We start from the raw sequence: 21,962 nt of genomic DNA, 5'->3' as shown, positions 1-21,962 counted from the left end.
TTTCTATTAATAATTTATATAAGCATTTACGTAATATATTTTAAAACTTTGCAAACAAACGTCTGATTCTTTAGCTAGGGTATTTTCTAATATCACCGGTTTCAAGTGTAAATTTACTTGTTGTCTTCACTGATAAAAGCAACGCCCGAATAGGGCCTTGAATCCTGGACACTCACATTAAAAGTCTGATGTTTTATTGACTGAGCTATCCGGGGTCATACAGCAAATATCTTATGCAGATCTATGCCCTGCCGTTAAAGTAGCAGTTAGCTCGCGATTTTTACTTTCACTCACGCAGCCTCACAAAACACAAAACATAAAAGAGCGTGGTGGCGGAAAGGTTATTTGCGAAGTGTGGGCATGAGAGAAATGCGCTGTACAGCCGGGATCCACATTAAAAATGAGTTATCAGGTGACTGATGAGTCCAATGCAGGACCTACAGTGTCTGTCACAGGTTGGGCAGGCAGTGGTTGAAGGGGCGGGTGGGTGGGGTGCTTGGGTTGACTTGTGCTCCTTGCGCTGCTTGCGCTTGGCTTCCGCTTGTTACTGGCGAAGAGACTCGAGGGGTTCCGCACCTTCCCAGATGCTTCTTCCCCGCTTTGTGCGGTCTTGGGCCAGGGTTTGTCAGGTGTCAGTGGGGCTGTTGCACTTTTTCAAGGAGGCATTGAGGGTGTCCTTGAAGTGTTTCCTCTGCCCGCCTGGGGCTCTCTTGCTGTATTGGAGCTCAGAGTAGAGTGCTTGCTTTGGGAGTCTCGTATCAGGCATACAGATGATGTGACCCATCCATCGGAACTGATCGAGAGTGGTCAAAGCTTCGATGCTGGGGATGTTGGCCTGAGCGAAAACTCTGATGTTGGTGCACATTTCCAGCCAATGGATTTGCAGGATCTTGCGGAGGCAGTGTTGCTGGTACCTCTCCAGTGCTTTGAGGTGCCTGCTGTACATGGTCCATGTCTCTGAGCCATACAGCAGGGCAGGTGTCACTGCTGCTCTGTAGACCATGAGCTTAGTGCCGGGTCTGATGTCCTGGTCTTCAAACACTCTCTTCCTCAGGCGACCGAAGGCTGCACTGGCACAGTGAAGGCAGTGTTGGACTTCGGCATCATTGTCTGCCCTTGTTGACAGTAGGCTAGAGTCAGAGTAATGAGAGGAACTTTGGCCCATTATGACCACGCCGGCCATCAAGCCCTATCTATTCCATTCTCGCTATTTGCCACTCCACCAATTTTCGTGTCATCTGCGAACTTACTGATCATACCTCCTACATTCATAGCTAAATCATTAATGTACGCTACAAACAGCAAAGGACCTAGCACCAAACCCTGCGGAACACCACTGGACACAGACTTCCAGGCACAAAAACAACCTTCGACCATCAACCTCTGCTAAACCAATGTTGGATCCAATGTGCCAAATTGCCCCAAATCCTATGGGCTCTTAACCTCTTGACCAGTCTCCCATGAGGAGCTTTGTCAAAAGCCTTATGAAGTCCATGTAGACTACATCAACTGCACTACCCTTATCCACACACATAGTCACCCCCTCGAAAAATTCAATCAAATTTGTTAGACATCATCTCCCACTGTCAAGACCATGCCGACTATCCTTGATTAATCCTTGCCTCTCCAAGTGGAGAATAATTCTGTCCCTCAGAATTTTTTCCAATAAATTCCCTACCACTGATGTTAGGCTCACTGGCCTATAATTACCTTGTTTATCCCTACTACCCTTCTTGAATACTGGTACTACGTTAGCTGTCCTCCAGTCCTCTGGTACCTCACCATATGGCCAGAGAGGTTCTGAAAATTTGTGTCAGAGCCCCTGCAATCTCCTCCCTTGCCTCACCCAGCTGCCTGGGATACATCTCGTCTGGGCCTGGGGATTTATCTACTTTTAAGCCCACTAAAACTGCAAGTACCTCCTCCCTCTCAATACGAACTTGTTCAAGTATATCACATTCCCCCTGCCAGATTTCTATGCCTACTAGTGTCCCGAGGTGTGGGAAGTGGTCCACGTTGTCCAAGGCCTTGTCATGGATTTTGATAATCGGGGCAGTACCGTGTGGTGGGGGCAGGTTGGTAGAGGACCTTTGTCTTACAGATGTTTAGTGTAAGGCCCATGCTCTCGTTCGCTTTGGTTAAGGTGTTGACGATGGTTTGGATTTTGACCTCCGAGTGAGCACAGATGCAATCTTCGTCTCCATATTGTAATTCGACGACAGAGGATGGGATGCCCTTGGATCTGGACTGGAGGCGACGGAGGCTGAACACTTTCCCGTTTGTTCTGTAAATTAGCTTCACTCCAGCGGGGAGCTTACTGAGGGTGAGATGGAGAATTGCAGCAAGGAAGATCGAGAAGAGCGTTGGTGCGATGACATAGAAACATAGAAACATAGAAACATAGAAGATAGGAGTAGGAGTAGGAGTAGGCCATTCGGCCCTTCGAGCCTGCTCTGCCATGTAATAAGATCATGGCTGATCATCGACATCAACTCCAACTTCCCGCTTGATCCACATATCAATTGTTTCCCTTCGAGTCAAAAAAACTCGCAGTTAACCGGCGATTGTCAATGTTTACTTTCACTCACAGAGCCTCATAGGCAGAGAGAGTGGGTATGTGAGAAATGCGCTGCACAGATGGGATTACTGCAGAAGGAAATGCAGAATGTGAACAGTGTAATGTTTCACGTTAGCCACGAGAGGGCGCTGTGCAATATTCACCATATGATCCCGCATAGCTCAGTCGGTTAAACATCAGACTTTTAATCTGAACGTCCAAGGTTCAAGTCCCTGTTAAATTGCTGCTTTTAAATTAAAAGTTCTCAATTCTATCTCTCGTGCAACCCTGTAACACTTGAGCCTTTCCTGCTGCCGCAATAAAACTCATTAATATCTGATCAATGTTTGCCACAACACAGATTTTTCAAATATAATTTATTTTATAATATTTTTATGTTTTAAAACTTTGCAAGTAAACTGATTTTGATAAGGTATTTTCCAATGTCATGGCTTTCCAGTGTAAACTGGGTCTTCTTTTCATTAATAAAAGCAACACCCTGGACACTCAGATTAAAGTCTGAAGCTCTATTTTTGGATTTATTTAACATTAAACAGGTTTCCAACATTGTAATCATTCATTTGTACGATAAACCATTCCTTTACTAGATTTCAGCTACAAATGTTAAAGTACTCATGAAAGACAGAAACAAATTGGTATTATTCTTTCATACTGTGCAATCTTTCCTTTACCATTTATTACCTTTAGAAATTAAAGTTTGCTATGTCGCCCATGACATATATTAATCTATTGAACTTCAAAAACTGGTCAAGAATGCCATCCTTAAATTCTATTCCGAATAAGAAATGCACAAAACCTCTTCATAGAAACTTACAGCACAGAAGGAGGTCAATCGGCCCATTGTGCCTGAGCTGGCTCCTAGACAGAGCAGTCGTGTTTAGTCCCACCTCACCGCTTTTTGTCCATAAACATATAAATTCCTCATTCTCAAGTGTCTGTCCAACTCCTTTTTAAACTTATGTATATAATCAGCTTCCACCACATTTAAAGTCGTTCACATTCTGTATTTCCCTCTGCAGTGATCCCATCAGTACAGCGCATTTCTCTCACACCCCCACTCTCACTGCCTCCCACAGGCTTCACTTCTCAAATACCCCCCAACCCTCAAACCCCCGCTATGCTCTTTAATTTTTGTTTTTTATGTGGCTGCGTGAGTGAAAGTAAAAATTGATCTTGAGCTAACTGCAACTGTAGAACCAGAGCAAAGATGTAGTGTAGATGTAGTGTCCAGGGTTCAAGGCCCTGTTTGGGCATTGCTTTTATCAATGAAAACAAATCCCAGTTTACACTTGAAAGCCATGCCATTGGAATATACCCTATCAAAGATCAAAGAAGGCCATGTACAGCGGTTGGTGCTGTTCCCTGCATTTCTCTTGCAATTGATGTGCGGTGAAGACCATGTCGATTGGGCCCCTTAGTGGCGGAATCTGGGAGGAGCTCTTTGGCCACTGCGAGAAGGCAATTGAGGAGGATTCTTGCGATGACTTTCCCTGTGGCAGACAGCAGGGAAACTCCTCTGTAATTACCGCAATTCAACTTGTCACTTTTCTTGAAGGTGCAGCTTTCAGTCGCCTGAGGAAGTGAATGTTTGAAGAACAGGACCTTAAACCCGTCACTAAGCTCATGATCTACAGAGCAGTAGTGATACCCGCCCTACTGTATGCCTCAGAGACATGGACCATGTACAGCAGGCAGCTCAAACCACTGGAGAGGTACCACCAACGCTGCGCCTGTAAGATCCTGCAAATCCATTGGCAGGATAGGCGCACCAACGCCAGTGTTCTTGCTCAGGCCAACATCCACAGCATGGAAGCATTGACCACGCACAATCAGCTCCGATGGACGGGTCACATCGTCCGCATGCCCGATACGAGACTCCCAAAATAAGCGTTCTGCTCGGAGCTCCAGCACGGCAAGAGAGCCCCAGGTGGGCAGAGGAAACGCTTCAACGACACCCTCAAAGCCTCCTTGAAAAAGTGTAACATCCCGACTGACACCTGGGAAGCCCTGGCACAAGACCGCACAAAATGTAGGAGAAGCATCCGAGAAGGCGCCAAACACCTCGAGTCTCTTCGCTGGGAGCAAATGGAAGCCAAGCGCAAGGAGCGCACGGCAACCCAAGCACTCCCCACCCTCCCCCCGCCCCTTCAACCACTGTCTGCCCCACCTGTGACAGAGACTGTAGATCCCATATTGGACTCATCAGTCACCTGCAAACTCATTTTTAATGTGGAAGCAAGTCATCCTCGGTTCCAAGGGACTGCTTAAGAGAGAGAGAGACCCTATCAAAAAAATCAGGTTTCCTTGCAAAGTTTTAAAACATATAAAGATAAACATATAAAAAATGAGAAAACAAATTATATTTGTAAAATCTGTGTTGTCGCAAACGTTGAGGAGATAGTAATGAGCTTTATTGAGACTGCAGGAAAGACTGAAATTTGACGGGGTTGCGTGGGAGATAGAATTGAGAATTTTATTTTAAAAGCAGCATTCGAACACGGACTTGAACCCTACACCCGCAGATTAAAAGTCTGATGCTCTACCGACTGAGCTATCCAGGCTCACGAGCTCAAATTGCACACCGACCTTCCGTGGCTAAGATGGAACATTACATCATTTATATTCTGCATTTCTTTCTGCAGCAATACCGTCTGCACAGCACATTTCTCTCACACGCCCACTAAGTCACAGACCCATTCGGAAATTATTTCAAATGTGTGTGCTGGGAACATAGAAACATAGAAGATAGGAGCAGGAGTAGGCCATTCGGCCCGTCGAGCCTGCTCCGCCATTCAATGAGATCATGGCTGATCATCCAAATTCAGTACCCTGTCCCTGCCTTCTCCCCATATCCCTTGATCCCTTTAGCCTTAAGAAATATATCCAACTCTTTCTTGAATATATTTAATGAACTGGCCTCCACCGCCCTCTGTGGCAGAGAATTCCACAGGTTCACCACGCTCTGGGTGAAGAAATTCCTCCTCATTTCAGTCCTAAATGGCTTACCCCTTATCCTTAGACTATGACCCCTGGTTCTGGACTCCCCGGCCATCAGAAACATCCTTCCTGCATCTAGTCTGTCCAGGCCTGTCAGAATTTTATAGGTTTCGATGAGATTCCCTCTCAATCTTCTAAACTCCAGTGAGTATAAGCCCAATCGACACAATCTCTCCTCATACGTCATTCCTGCCATCACATGTATCAGCCTGGTGAATCTTCGCTGCACTCCTTCCATGGCAAGAACGTCCTTCCTCAGGTAAGGCGACCAAAACTGCACACAATACTCAAGGTGTGGTCTAACCAAGGCCCTGTACAACTGTAGCAAGACATCCTTCTTCCTGTACTCGAACCCTCTTGCTACGAAGGCCAACATACCACTTGCCTTCTTAACCACCTGGGGCTGTAAGACTAAACACGGACGGTGGAAAATGCAAATAAGGCTTCAAATGCAACCCTCTGTAAAAATGTGGAAAGAGCATAAGAACATAAGAAAAAGGAGCAGGAGTAGGCCATCCTTCTTAGGCAATCCCTCAGAACCGAGGATGACTTGCTTCCACGTTAAAAATGACTCCGCAAGATCTCAGGTGACTGATGAGTCCAACGCGGGACCTACAGTCTCTGTCACAGGTGGAGCAGACGGTGGTTGAAGGGGCGGGTGGGTGGGGTGCTTGGGTTGACTTGTGCTCCTTGCACTGCTGAGGAAATCTACACAATATAAGGGGTTAATTTCGGGTGCTTGCTGGGTAAAAGTTTTCAGACTTGACATAGGTCAAGAGTCGATGTGTAACTAGAGCTATTGCACGTACCTGGATTACAACCAAGAACAGATGTCTGCCCACCTAATGAGAATGTAGAAGTGAAACAATGGGTTCCGTTTGAAGTATCCAGTGACCTAATAACTTGTTAGACCTAGTCTCCAGATACATGATTAAGATTAAAGAGGACCTCTGGTTACACGATTCATATCCTGTTATATCTTAACCGTTGACTTATGTGTCCAGGATCCTTCTGTCAATATGTCATAAGACCTAATGATTAATCTAAAATGTATCCTGATTGAGGAACAAAGGAATGTCAATTAAACTTGTTTCTTACACTGTATAAATATGGAACGCTTACACTGTATCATTGGAATAGTAGCCTCACCCTTTGAGTGGAGGTACTGATTCCCCTTGCAAGTGAAATAAAAGGCCTGTCCGTCTGACGAATCCAAGAGTGTATTGAGTCATTACCCAGAGCTAAATAAAAGGCACTTCGACACTGCTTGCGCTTGGCTTCCGCTTGTTACTGGCGAAGAGACTCGAGGGGTTCGGCACCTTCCCAGATGCTTCTCCCCCGCTTTGTGCGGTCTTGGGCCAGGGATTGCCAGGTGTCAGTGGGGATGTTGCACTTTTTCAAGGAGGCCTTGAGGGTGTCCTTGAAGCGTTTCCTCTGCCCACCTGGGGCTCTCTTGCCATGTCGGAGCTCAGAGTAGAGTGCTTCCTTTGGGAGTCTCGTATCAAGCATGCAGATGATGTGACCCATCCATCGGAACTGATCGAGTGTGGTCAAAGCTTCGATGCTGGGGATGTTGGCCTGAGTGAGAACACTGATGTTGGTGCGCATTTCCTGCCAATGGATTTGCAGGATCTTGCGGAGGCAGCGTTGGTGGTACCTCTCCAGTGCTTTGAGGTGCCTGCTGTACATGGTCCATGTCTCTGAGGCATACAGCAGGGCAGGTATCACTGCTGCTCTGTAGACCATGAGCTTAGTGCAGGGTCCGAAGTCCTGGTCTTCAAACACTCTCTTCCTCAGGCGACCGAAGGCGGCACTGGCAAACTGAAGGCAGTGTTGGACTTCGGCATCATTGTCTGCCCTTGTTGACAGTAGGCTAGAGTCAGCATCATAGAGTCATACATTTATAAAGCACAGAGGGGCCCTTCAGCCCATCATGTCTGTGAAGGCCATCAAGCCCTATCTATTCCCTCCTCGCTATTTGCCACTCCACCAATTTTCGTGTCACCTGCGAACTTACTGATCATATCTCCTACATTCATTTCTAAATCATTAATGTACACTGCAAACAGCAAAGGACCCAGCACCGAACCCTGCGGTACACCACTGGACACAGGCTTCCAGTCACAAAAACAAACTTTGACCATCACCCTCTGCCTCCTGCCACTAAACCAACTTTGGATCCAATGTGCCAAATTTCCCTGGATCCCATGGGCTCTTACCTTCTTGACCAGTCTCCCATGTTGGACTTTCTAATAAGCCTTACTGAAGTCCATGTAGACTACATCAACTGCACTACCCTCATCCACACACCTAGTCACCCCCTCGAAAAATTCAATCAAAGTGGTTAGACATGATCTCCCCCTGACAAAGCCATGCTGACTATCCTTGATTAATCCTTGCCTCTCCAAGTGGAGACTTATTCTGTCCCTCAGAATTTTTTCCAATAATTTCCCTACCACTGATGTTAGGCTCACTGGCCTGTAATTCCCTGGTTAATCCCTACTACCCTTCTTGAATATTGGTGCTACGTTAGATGTCCTCCAGTCCTCTAGTACCTCCTCTGTGGCCAGAGAGGATCTGAAAATTTGTGTCAGAGCCCCTGCAATCTCCTCCCTTGCCTCACATAGCAGCCTGGGATACATCTCATCTGGGCCTGGGGATTTATCCACTTTTAAGCCCGCTAAAACCGCTAGTACATCCTCCCTCTCAATACTAACTTGTTCAAGTATATCACAATCCCCCTGCCAGATTTCTATGCCTATTGGTTCCCGAAGTGTGGGAAGTGGTCCACGTTGTCCAAGGCCTTGTCGTGGATTTTGATAATCGAGGGGGGGCAGTACTGTGTGGTGGGGGCAGGTTGGTAGAGGACCTTTGTCTTATGGATGTTTAGAGTAAGGCCCATGCTCTCGTACGCTTCGGTGAAGGTGTTGACGATGGTTTGGATTTTGACCTCCGAGTCAGCAGAGATTCAATCGTCGTCTCCATATTGTAATTCGACGACAGAGGATGGGACAACCTTGGATCTAGACTGGAGGCGACGGAGGCTGAACAGTTTCCCGTTTGTTCTGTAAATTAGCATCACTACAGCAGGGAGCTTACTGAGGGTGAGATGGAGCATCGCAGCAAGGAAGATCGAGAAGAGTGTTGGTGCGATGACATAGAAACATAGAAGATAGGAGCAGGAGTAGGCCATTCGGCCCCTCGAGCGTGCTCTGCCATTTAATAAGATCATGGCTGATCATCGACCTCAATGCTTGATCCCCATATCCCTTGTTTCCCTTCGAGTCAAAAAACTAACAATAATGACAACTTGAATTTATATGGCGCCTTTAACGTAAGCGCACAGTGACTAGAATTATACCGGCACTAAAAGGGTTACATTGTGAAGGCAGGCTGTATAGACTGGGCTTGTATTCCTTTGAGTATATAAAATGAAGGCGTGATCTAATTGACCTAATTAAGATGATGAAATGAGTTGATATTGCAGATAGAGAGAAACAATTTGCTCTCGTGGGGGAATGCAGAACAAGGGGGCTTAACCTTAAAATCAGAGTTCGGCCATTCCGGGCTGATGTCAATAACCACTCCTTCATACACTTGGAAGTGGAAATCTGGAACACTCTGCCACAAGAACCTGGTGAGGCTGCGGCTTAATTGAACATTTCAAAACTGAAATTGGCAGATTTTTGTCGCAAGGGTACTAAGGGTTAGGGAACTAAGACGGGTACATGGAGATAAGATGCAGATCAATCATGATAGGACTGAATGGTGGAACAGACTTGAGGGGCTGGCTGGCCTACTCCTGCTCCTATAATCCTAGAAAAAGATGAGGCAGTGAGATTAAGGAGGAGGGAGTCAGATTGGGGAGAAGTGAAGAGATTGAGGAGTAGCGCTCAGATGGAAGAGGAGAGATCAGATTCAGGAGAAAGCGTCACTTCAGTTCGGAGCAGACTCGGGGCAGTTTGATGGCTGTTAGTGTGTTTGAGATAGAATTTGCTAAGAGAAGAGCTGTCGAGCTGAAGCAATGGGGTGACGGTGCAATTACTCAGGGGGCAGCTGTGGGCAGGAAGCGAAGAGAATGTAATTCCCTACAACAGCCACTCAGTGTCGCTGTTTCCCTGGCAGTTTAGCGCCCGGATAGCTCAGTCGGTAGAGCATCAGCCTTTGTGTTCTGGGGTTCAAGTCCCTATTCACTCTCTGCTTTAATGGATACCGCAATTTAAAGCATCGATGTTAGATTATAACTCTATCACAAAATCGTTTTGAATTGAAAAGTATTCATGCATTTTATTGAGACAGCAGGATAGATCAGCGTGAATTGTTCGTGTTTTATGGTTCTCTACGAAAGTAAGATTTGAATGAAAGAAAGATAAGATCATGGCTGATCTGTATCCGAACTCCAGGCCCCGCCTTGGCTCCATATCCTTTTATATCCGTGTCTAGCAAAACACAATCGATCTCCGATTTAAAATGATTAATTGAACAGTTTGCCGTGGGAGAGAATTCCACACTTCTACCACCCTTTGCATAAAGCAGTGCTTCCTAACTTCTCTCCTGAATATCCTGGCTTTGTCTATCTGGTGCTGACACTTACCCTTACTCCGATGTGCAGCAGTGCTCAGACAGAGAGAGACAATGGAAATCTGAGAACAATTTTAAAGTGTAAGATGGAATTGCATTTATACTGCGCCTATCCCGCCCACAGGACGTCGCAAAGCGTTTTACAGCCAATTGAATACTTTCTCAAGGACACCGGGGAGAGCTCCCCTGCTCTTCCCATTAGATGAGTAACTTTACAGCGTCAGCCTTGTCTCAGTTGGTTGGCGCACTCACATCTGAAATCGCGAATTAGTCTCTGGTTCAAGTCTCACTCCAGGGATTTAAGCGCTCAATCTTGGCTGACAATCCAGTGCAGTACCAAGAGAGCGCTGCACTGTCGGCAATTCCGTCTTTTGGACGAGACGTTAAACCGCGTCAGCCCTCTCAGGTGGACATAAGCAATTTCACGTCCACTCTTGGAGAGAAGATTGGAAGAGTTCTTCCCAGTGTCCTGGCCCAATATTTGCCCCACTGATCATTATTTCATTGGTGTTTGTGGGATCTTGCTGTTCGAACATTGGCGGCGGTGTTTCATACATTACAACAGTTCAAATGTACTTCATTCGTTTTAAGGCACTTTGGGACGTCCTGAGGTTGTAAAAGGTGCTTTATCAATGCAAATGCGTTCTTTCTTCGAAAAGTGACATGGGAACTCCCACATCCACCCGAGAGGGCAGAAATTAATGGAAGGAAAAATCGGCAGGGTTGAATAACGGGGCAGTCGTTTCGCTATCGCCCATTTCACACTATCGCACGAAGTCAACATTACTGGATTATCACTGCATTTAGTTTGGAACCAATCGCTGGGCTGCGAAATGCACCGGTGTGAATGCTGGGCTCACTGACTAGACTCGCATGACAATAGTGTCTTGGTAACACGCTAGAGAGTTCCAAGCACCCGCGCTCTGTGAACTAAGATGGCACACAGTGAGGGGGAAGGAGAGAACAAATCAGACCACTTTTCCATATATTCGCAGAATGCTTCATTTATTTTAATGCAAAGTCAATCATCGTACAGTATATCAGGACATGGAATGTCAGGAGACTATTGCCCAGTTGCTCAATCAAGATCTGCTAAAGGAGTTACTTCTAGTTATGTTTTTTAAGCTTTGCAGCATCGTAAAGCACCTGAAACACGTATTAAAAACGCATTGCCCGCAATGTACAGAATTAGGACATATGATCATGATTCAGTGCCAATAAATGCGAGGCATAGAGCTGGATGCCTCCAGGTCCTCCGTGCCCAATGAATGCCCGACAGGGCACAATGCGATAAGTGCTGTGGATAACTTCCAGCACCGCAGATCAAAGCACCTGCATTCCCAAGGTCAGGGATGGGTGGTTTATACAATAGGAGGAAGAAATGTTCATCTATTGCAGTTATTCGAAATCCAAGCACTAGCCCCGAAATCAAATAGTTATAGGCGTGAGGGGGAATGATTTATTTTTCATTAGATACTTCACCTGATCAGCAATATTTCGAAGATAAGGAGATAGCAGAAATTTGAGAGCTGAGAGTGAATTCCTGTTGCAGTTTGGCAATGCTCTATCTGTGGGCCGAGGGTGTGAACTCATCAGCTACTGGACATTCCTCGCAGTCTGTCTCTCTGTAGTCTTCCCTCTAGCAATTCTTCTGCCCATCTTTCTCTCTCTCCTGTCTACCTTACTGTATCCTTAATCCGCTCATTCCTCTGCCTTTTCTCTGTATCAGCAACTATCTGTGCTCACTTAAACAGGGGAAGGTATTCACACACACAGGGACAGGGTCTGACATACACAGAGACAGATAGGGACAGGTGCTGACATACACAGGGACAGGTACTGACATACACAGGGACAGTTAGGGAGAGGTACTGACAGACACAGAGACAGGTAGGTACAGGTACTGACATGCAGAGGGACAGTTAGGGACAGATACTGACGTACACTGGGACAGCTAGATACAAGTACTGATATCAGCAGCGACAGGTAGGTACAGGTACAGAAATAGATAAGGACAGGTAAGGTCAGGTACTTAAATAGACAGAGACATGTGGGGACAGGTATTTATATACGCAGACACAGGTACTCACACGCAGGGACAGTTATGGACAAGTATTGGCAAATACATGGAAACGGTCCTGACATATATGGGGACAGCTATGGAAAGGTACTGACACACACACAGAAAGCTACTGACAGACACGGGGACAGGTGTAGAAGTTACAGACATGCAGGTCAGGACGGACAGGGACTGACATACACATTTAGGGACAGATTCTGACATGCACAGGGACAATTATCATGCATGTCCCAACAATTATCAAGCGTGTCCTATCAATTATCAAGAGTGTATTATCAATAATCATGCCTGTCCTATCAATTATCAAGAGCGTAGTATCAATTATGAAGCGTGTATTACCAATTATCAAGCATGTCCTATCAATTATCAAGCATGTATTATCAATTATCAAGCGTGTATTATCAATTATCAAGCGTGTATTAGCAATTATCAAGCATGTCCTATCAATTATCAAGCATGTATTATCAATTATCAAGCATGTATTATCAATTATCAAGCGTGTATTATCAATTATCAAACATGGATTAGCAATTATCAAGCATGTCCTATCAATTATCAAGCATGTATTATCAATTATCAAGCGTGTCCAATCAATTATCAAGCGTGTATTATCAATTATCAAGCATGTATTACCAATTATCAAGCATGTCCTATCAATTATCAAGCATGTATTATCAATTATCAAGCGTGTATTATCAATTATCAAGCGTGTCCTATCAATTATCAAGCGTGTATTATCAATTATCAAGCGTGTATTATCAATTATCAAGCGTGTATTATCAATTATCAAGCGTGTCCTATCAAATATCAAGCATGTATCATCAATTATCAAGCGTGTCCAATCAATTATCAAGCGTGTCCTATCAATTATCAAGCGTGTATTATCAATTATCAAGCTGTCCAATCAATTATCAAGCGTGTATTATCAATTATCAAGTGTGTATTATCAATTATCAAGCGTATATTATCAATTATCAAGCGTGTATTAGCAATTATCAAGCTGTCCAATCAATTATCAAGCGTGCATTATCAATCATCAAGCGTGTTATATCAATTATCAAGCGTGTCCTATCAATTATGAAGCGTGTATTATCAATTATCAAGCATGTTCTATTTTCAATTGTCAAACGTGTATTATCAATTACAAGCGGCCATTGCGGGTTATCAATTATCAAGCGTGTCCTATCAATTATCAAGCGTATATTATCAAATAGCAAACGTGTATTATCAATTATCAAGCGTATCTTATCTTATAGCAAACGTTGTATTATCAATTGTCAAGCGTGTATTATGAATTATCAAGCGTGTGTTGTCAATTATCAAGCGTGTATTATCAATTACAAGCGGCCATTGTGGGTTAGCGAAGAGATATCGGTGTTGTTAAGCTGAAGAAGCTCCCAGCTCTTAATACAGTGGCAAAATTTGGGGCACGTTCCCTTTCGCCTTTTGACTTCCAGTGCACCGTTGCGGATTTTTTTCACGGTCACTGGGATGCCCTTGCACCCATTTGATGCCAGAGTAATTTGGCGCCAGCTCCACTTATTCCCCTTTACCCACAATGGCGTGCTTTTGACCGTAAAAACTTCAATGGGCGGAATGAGGACCTCATTTTCATGTGGCAAGGACGAGAATGCCCTGATTGGAACCCCCAACTTGGACTCTATTTCAAACAGCGTGTTTTCCGCTGTATTGTGGTTCATGAATGTTTTCGCTACGTACAGATCCAAAGAAGACGACGCGAATTGTCCCAGTCTGACATTACCTCCCTTCCTGGCACTGAATAGATTCTTGACTCCCCTATAGGTCTTATGCCTATTCCTCTTTAACTTATCCAGGGCGACGGAGAGCAGGTAATGGAAGCTTTTGAAGTGGAAATCCTTCAGATAGATGGCGTCACTTGCGCCGTACTCCCTGACTGCGGCATTAAACTCACTGTGCAATTGCGAATGTTGAGTGTAAGCGTGAATTGCCATCAGGTGCTCCCTTCTCAAACCGCGCGGAGTTTTATATTTTGGCCCAAAAGCTTTGCTTGCATTATTCCACACCTCAAGGAAGTCTTTTTTCTCAGCCCATTCCGTGCTGATGTAAGCAATCGCCGCCTTGTCGGCTGCCCGGGTCTTAGTGAAGATGTAAGCGGCTGAGTTCATCGCCATGTCCAGTTCGATGGTTTGTTCTCCAGCTTTAAAAGCTAGGGTGCCCCGATCTGTGAAACAAAGCGGGCTGTTCTGACAACTCATAATGGAGGAAATAATGGAACATAACATAGACAAAGTTCCAGTAACTGTTTTTTATTTATTTGTTCATGGGATGTGGGCGTCGCTGGCAATGCCAGCATTTATTGCCCATCCCTAGTTGCCCTTGAGCCGCCTTTCTGAACCGCTGCAGTCTTTGTGAAGGTGTTCCCACAGTGCTGACTTTGTCGTAGAGGTTTGTTACAACTGAATGAGTTTCTACGCCATTTCAGAGGGCAGCTAAGAGTCAACTACATTGCTGTGGGTCTGGAGTCACATATAGGCCAGACTGGGAAAGGGCAACAGATTTTCTTCCCTAACGGACATGGTTTCATGGTCACACAATTTGTCACCATTACTGAGACCAGCGTTCGTTTTTTTTATTTCAAATTTATTTTTGTTAATTTTATTTCCACAGCTGCATGATGCGATTTGAATTCACGTCTCTGGATCATTAGCCCAGGCCTCTAGATTACTAGTCCAGTAACATAATCACTGTGCTACCATACCAGCGCTTTTCAGCCTAGGATATGTTAAAATATGTTGGGAAATTGCAGATGTTCCAGTCGTAAATTTCAAAAGGCCTATAGCTTCAGGAATTGTACATTTGGATTGGAAATTTATAAATGTCTCTCCATCATTTAAGAAGGGAGTGGGGAGAGATAACAGGAAACAGCAGACTGTCAGTTTGACCTCAACTTGGTATCTATCGTGAGAGACAGAGTGACGGAGCTCTTGCACAGCTCTGAGCTGGTCAAAGAGAGTCAGCGTGGAATTGTGAAGGGTGGGTCATGTCTAAATAATGTAGTTCATTTTTCTGAGGATGTGACTAACTCGGCCTACAGGGGATAGTCTATGGTTGTTGTCTACATGGCCTTGCTGAAGGCATCTGAGAAGTTCCTGCACAAAAAGATTATTAGCAAAAACTAAAGGTCATGGAAAAGGAACTAAAATCTGTTTAGGCCCCAGCTGGAGTATTGCGTTTGATTTTGGGTACCAAACTTTAGGAAGGATGCCAAGACATTGGCGAGGGAGCAGAAGATATTTGCTAGAAATTATTTTTCGCTTATGGGAAGGTACTCCCACAGTGCTGTTAGTTCTGGGATTTTGACCGAGCGACAATGAAGGATCGGTGATATACTTCCAAGTCAGGATAGTGTGTGACTTGGAGGGGAACTTGGAGGTGGTGGTGTTCCCATGCACCTGCTGCCCCTGTCCTTCTAGGTGGAAGAGGTCGCGGGTTTGGGAGGTGCTGCCGAAGAAGCCTTGGCGAGTTTCTGCAGTGCATCTTGCAGATGGGACACACTGCAGCTACGGTATGCCGGTGGTAGAGACAGTGAATGTTTAAGGTGGTGGATGGGGTGCCGATCAAGCAGGCTGCTTTGTCCTGGATGGTGTCGAGCTTCTTGAGTGTTGTTGGAGCTGCACTCATCCAGGCAAGTGGAGAGTGTTCCATCACACTCCTTACTTGTACCTTGTAGATGGTGGAAAGGTTTTGGGGAGTCAGGAGGTGAGACACTCGCTGCAGAATAGCCAGCCTCTGACTTGCACTTTTGCCACAGTATTTATGTGGCTGGTCCAGTTAAGTTTCTAGTCAATGGTGACCCCCCAGGATGCTGATGGTGGGGAATTCGGCGATAGTAATGCCGTTGAATATCAAGGGCAGGTGGTTAGACTCTCGCTTGTTGGAGATAGCCATTGCTTGGCACGAATGTTGCCTGCCACTTATCAGTCCAAGCCTGAACGTGGTCCAGGCCTTGTTGCATGCGGGCATGGACTGCTTCATTATCCGAGGAGTTGTGAATGGCGCTGAACACTGTGCAGTCATCAGCGAACATCCCCAATTCTTACCTTATGTTGGAGGGAAAGTCTTTGATGAAGCAGCTGAAGATGATTGGGATGAGGGATTTCAATTATGTTTAGAGATTGGAGAAACTTGGATTGTTCTCATTCAAGCAGAGAAGGTTAAGGGGAGATTTGATAGAGGTGTTCAAAATCATGAAGGGCTTTGATGGAGTAAATAAGGAGAAACTGTTTCCAGTGGCAGAAGGGCCAGTAACCAGAGGAGACAGCTTTAAGGTGATTGGCAAAAGGACCAGAGGTGACATGAGGAAACACTTATTTTGCGCAGGGAGTTATTGGGATCTGGAACGCATTGACTGCAAGGGTGGCGAAAGAAAATTCAATCTTATCTTTCAAAAGAGAATTGGATATATATTTGAAAAGGGAATAAATTCACTGGGCTATGGGGAATGAGCAGAGGAGTGGGAGTAATTGGATGGTTCTAATAAAGAGCCGGCAGAGACAAAATGCACTGAATGATCTTCTTCTGTGCTGTATCATTCTATGATTCTATGAACTTTGAAACGTGTGCTGGTAATTGGTTGTCAGGAAGGAGACCCAGAATATGGATAAAGGAAATGCACTGTGGTTGGTGGGATGTGATAATGGTATTCCCCAGGGATCTGTACTGGAACATCAACTTTCTAAAGTAAACGTTGGTCCCTTAGAGAATGAGACTGGGGAATTAATAATTGGATCAGTCTTCACGGTAGAAGACACTAAAAAAACAATAATAACAGATAATCAAGGGGCGATAGGGAGGGAGGAACTTAAAACCATCTCTATCACTAGAGAAAAAGTACTGGCAAACTAATGGGGCTAAAGGCTGACAAGTCCCCTGGACCTGACGCCTGCATCCTAGGGTCGTACAAGAAGTGGCTGCAGAGATAATGGATGCGTTGTTTGTAATCTACCAAAGTTCCCTGGATTCTGGAGAGGTCCAAGCGGATTGGAAAACTGCAAATGTAACCCCACTGTTCAAGAAAGGAGGGAGACAGAAAGCAGGAGACAGAAAGCCTAACATCTGTCATTGAGAAAATGCTGGAATCCATTATTAAGGAGGTAATAGCAGGACATTTAGAAAATCATAAGACAATCAAACCGAGTCAACATGGTTTTATGAAAGGGGAATCGTGATTAACAAATTTGCTAGAGTTCTTTGAGGGTGTAACAAACAGGGCGGATAAAGGGGAACCAGTAGATGTAGTGTATTTGGATTTCCAGAAGGCATTCGATAAGGTGCCACATAAAAGGTTACTGCACAAAATCAGAGCACACAAGCTTGAGGGTAATATATTGGCATGGATAAGGGATTGGCTAACTAACAGAAAAAGAGAGTCAGGATAAATGGGTCATTTTCCGGTTGGCAATCAGTAACTAGTGGGTGCCACATGGATCAGTGCTGGGGCCTCAACTATTTACAATGGATGAAAGGACCGAGTGTACTGTAGCCAAATTTGCTGATGATACAAAGAAAGGTGGGTTAGCAAGTTGTGAGGAGGACACAGAGTCTGCAAAGGGAAATAGATAGGTTAAGTGAGTGGGCAAAAATTTGGCAGATGGAGTATAATATGGGAAAATGTGAGGTTATCCACTTTGGAAGGAAGAATAAAAAGCAAATAATTATTTAAATGGAGTGGGACTACAAAATGCTGCGGTACAAAGGGATCTGGGGTCCTAGTACATGAAACACAAAAAGTTAGCATGCAGGTACAGCAAGTAATTAGGAAGGTTAATGGAATGTTAGCCTTTATTGCAAGGGGTATGGAGTCTAAAAGTAGGGCGCTGGTGAGACCGCACCTGGAGTACTGCGTACAGTTTTTGCCTCCATATTTAAGGAAGGATATATTTGCATTGGAGGCAGTGCAGAGAAGGTTCACTAGTTTGATTTCTGGGATGAAGGGGTTGACATATGACAAAAGGTTGAACAAGTTGGGCCTATACTCATTGGAGTTTAGAAGAATGAGAGGTGATTTTTATGTAGGATAAAATGTACCTGTAGGATTAAGTAAGCATTATTAAGATTCTATAACCATTATTATATAACTATAATATGTGACATAGCGTTTTAAAAACCTAAAAAGCCTGTATAAAATGGCGAATGGCTGAGAGCAGAGCAGGATGGGATTATGCCAACCTGACTAAAAACCTCTGTTTAAAATTACTGAAGTAATGGAATGTGGCGCTGAATAAACACAGAGACTGTCAGGGAAATGGAGTTCAGTAATATTATGGAAAATACATAAGAGATAGAGGAGAGAGATAGGAGTTGGAGCCTTCATTTTAGGAACTGCAGCATAGACAAACTGTTTAGAAAACACCTCAAGGGTGTTCTGTAAAGTGAAGTTCTTAGATGAGGGTATTTTGTTATGCACAGAAAGAGGCCTAGTGGAATTAACGAGGTCATAAGATGATTGGCAAGGAGAGGAGGGACATTGACTAGGTGTCAGAGAAGCTAATTACTGCCACGTAGGCAAAACGGGAGAAACAGGGTATAAAAATGCAGATAGTGAACACCGAGAGCAGCGTGAAGCCAGAGGAGGAAGAAGAAGCTTCAGTCAACAGAACACAGCAAGAGAATAAAGAGACAGCATCACAGTCACTCGGAAGGAACGCCAGGGTTTGATGAAGAGACTATGACTATCTTCTTGTTAAGAATTACTTCTTTGTACTGAATGTTTAATGCTTAATAAACCAGTTTAACTTATGCACAATATACCTGTACCCAGAGTGGTTTGTGTAGTCATGGACAAATTATTCTAAAGAGCCTTTAAAAGCTAGATATTGAGACATATAAGATCCTGAGGGAGATTGACAGGGTGAGAGGATGTTTCAGCTAGTGGAGGTATTTAGAACTAGGAGGCATAGTTTCAGAATAAGGGATCGCCCATTTAAGATGTAGATGAGGAGGAATTTCTTCTCAGAGGGTCGTGAATCTTTGGAATTCTCTACCCCAGAGAGCTGTGGAGGCGGAGTCATTGAATATATTCAAGGCGGAGATTGACAGACATTTGAACTACAAAGGAGTCAAGGGGTATGGGGAGAGAGCGGGAAAGTGGTGTTGAGGCCAAGATTGGCTCAGCCATGATCTTATTGAATGGCGGAGCAGGCTCGAGGGCCGATTGGCCGACTCCTGCTCCTGTTTCTTATGTTTCTTCCTTTCTTACCACATATATTAATGACGCGGATGAAGCAATCGAGAGTTGTGCTGCTTATCCAAGTTTGATGCTGACACCAAGTTAGGAGGGACAGTAAGTAGTGCAAATGGGAGCAGAAAGTCACAGAGAAGTAGTCAGATGAAATGAGAGGGGGAAGACTGTGGGAGATGGAGTTTAACCTGCGGTAGAGTGGTCATTAACATTGGAGCTGAGACATAAATGGAATATTTTCTTAATGCCATGAGATTGGAAGCTGGAGTTGTGGAGGAGCAAAGAGATTGGGTGCCCAGGTATACAGTTCACAAAGTGCTAGTGCAAAGATACAGAAAGGGATCAAACAGGCTGTTGGAAAGTTGGCCTGGCTAACGTTATAGCTCAGCGTTTCTGAGGAAATATCGGGCAGAAACTGTTGATGCAAAGCATAGCAGAGATCTGCAATTGGCTCTGAAAAGGCTGTGGATTCTCGGGATCAAGACTGAGATGAACAGATTTTTCTCACGTGAGAGGATCAAAGGAGTATGGAGACAAAGTGGGTAAAGGGAGGATCGCGTCATCAAGTGCAAATTGAATGGCAGAACAGGCTGAGGGACTGAATGGCCTCCTCCTCTTCCTAAGTAAGAGGCTCCAATGTCTGAATGCCCTCCACCTGTTCCTATGTAGCAGGGTTGAGGGGCTAACTGACCTCCGCCTGTTCCTATGCAGCAGGGTTGAGGCACTGAATGACTTCCTCCTGTTACTGTGTTGCAAGATTGAGGAGCTGGGTGACCGCCTCCTGTTTCTGTGTAGCGGGGTTGACGGTCTGAATGACCTCCTCCTGTTACCCTGTAGCAGGGTTGAGGGTCTGAATGACCTCCTCCTGTTACTGTGTAGCGGGGTTGAGGGGCTGAATTGCCTCCTCCTGTTACTGTGTAGTGGTGTTGAGGGTCTGAATGACCTCCTGTTACCCTGTAGCTGGGTGGATGGGCTGAATTTCCTCCTCCTGTTACTGTACAGCAGGATTGCGGAACTGAATGGCCACATTCTGTTCCTATGTAGCAAGGTTGAGGGGCTGAATGGCCTCCTTCTGTTACTGTGTAACTGGGTTGAGGGGCTGAATGGCCTCCTTCTGTTCCTATGTAGCAGGGTTGAGGGGCTGAATGGCCTCCTTCTGTTACTGTGTAACTGGGTTGAGGGGCTGAATGGCCTCCTTCTGTTCCTATGTAGCAGGGTTGAGGGGCTGAATGGCCTCCTTCTGTTACTGTGTAACTGGGTTGAGGGGCTGAATGGCCTCCTTCTGTTCCTATGCAGCAGGGTTGGGGGGCTGAATGGCCTCCTTCTGTTACTGTGTAATTGGGTTGAGGGGTTGAATGGCCTCCTTCTGTTCCTATGTAGCAGGGTTGAGGGGCTGAATGGCCTCCTTCTGTTACTGTGTAACTGGGTTGAGGGGCTGAATGGCATCATTCTGTTCCTATGTAGCAAGGTTGAGGGGCTGAATGGCCTCCTTCTGTTAATATGAAGTTGGTTTGAGGGGCTAAATGGCCTTCTCCAGTTCCTATGTAGCAGGATCGAGGGGCTGAATGGCCTCCTCCTGTTAATACGAAGCTGGGTTGAGTGTCTGAATGACTTTGTCCTCTTAATGTCTGGCAGGGTTGAGGGGCTGAATGACCTCCTCCTGTTACTGTGTAGCTGGGTTGAGGGTCTGAATGTCATCTGTTCCTATGTAGCAGGGTTGAGGGGCTAAATTATCTCCTTTTGTTCCTATTTAGCAGGATTGAGGGGCTGAGTGGCCTCCTCCTGTTCCTATGTAGCAGGATTGAGGGGCTGAATGACCCATCCTGTTACTGTGCAGCTGGGTTGCCGTACTGAATAGCCATCTTCAGTTCCTATGCAGCAGGGTTGAGGGGCTGAATGGCCTCCTTCTGTTACGGTGTAACTGGGTTGAGGGGCTGAATGGCCTCCTCCTGTTAATATGAAGCTCGTTTGAGGGGCTGAATGATCTCCTCTTGTTCGTATGTAGCAGGATCGAGGGGCTGAATGGCCTCCTCCTGTTAATATGAAGCTGTGTTGAGTGTCTGAATAACTTCCTTCTCTTACTGTGTAGCAGGGTTGAGGCATTGAATGACCTCCTCCTGTTCCTGTGTAACAGTGTTGCGGGGCTGAATGGCCTCCTTATGTTACTATGCAGCACGGTTGAGGGGCTGAATGACCTCCTCCTGTTCCTGTGTAACAGTGTTGCAGGGCTGAATGGCCTCCATATGTTACTATGTAGCTGTGTTGAGGGGCTGAATGACCTCCTCCTGTTACTGTGTAGTTGGGTTGAGGGGCTGAATGACTTCCTCCTGTTCCTGTGTAGTCGGATTGAGGTGCTGAATGGCCTCCTCCTTTTAATGTGTAGCTGGGTTGAGGGTCTGAATGACCTCCTCCTTTTACTGCGTAGCTGGGTTGAGGGGCTGATTGACCTCCTCCTGTTCCTATGTAGTAGAGTTGAGGGAGTGAATGGCCTCCACCTCTTACTG

General features: G+C 45.3%; 1 protein-coding gene across 1 annotated transcript; it reads right to left on the bottom strand.

The window, feature by feature from the left end:
- Positions 1-11,152: 11,152 nt before the first annotated feature.
- On the bottom strand, positions 11,153-14,433 carry LOC147092468 (GPI-linked NAD(P)(+)--arginine ADP-ribosyltransferase 1-like). The gene has a single exon (XM_085975734.1). The coding sequence runs from the start codon at positions 14,387-14,389 to the stop codon at positions 13,574-13,576; it is 816 nt and encodes a 271-aa protein (XP_085831860.1). The 5' UTR covers positions 14,390-14,433; the 3' UTR covers positions 11,153-13,573.
- Between the last annotated feature and the right edge of the window lie 7,529 nt (positions 14,434-21,962).

This window comes from Somniosus microcephalus, unplaced genomic scaffold (assembly GCF_052327205.1).
Source record: "Somniosus microcephalus isolate GS21.2 unplaced genomic scaffold, FLI_Smic_1.0 unresolved_chr2, whole genome shotgun sequence".
Classification (NCBI taxonomy): Eukaryota; Metazoa; Chordata; class Chondrichthyes; order Squaliformes; family Somniosidae; genus Somniosus; species Somniosus microcephalus.
This window is presented reverse-complemented; position numbering and strand designations above follow the sequence as displayed.

What these genes read in the sequence shown, in the direction of transcription:
- LOC147092468 (XM_085975734.1), bottom strand. Translation starts at nt 14,389, where the DNA reads ATGGCGATGAACTCAGCCGCTTACATCTTCACTAAGACCCGGGCAGCC.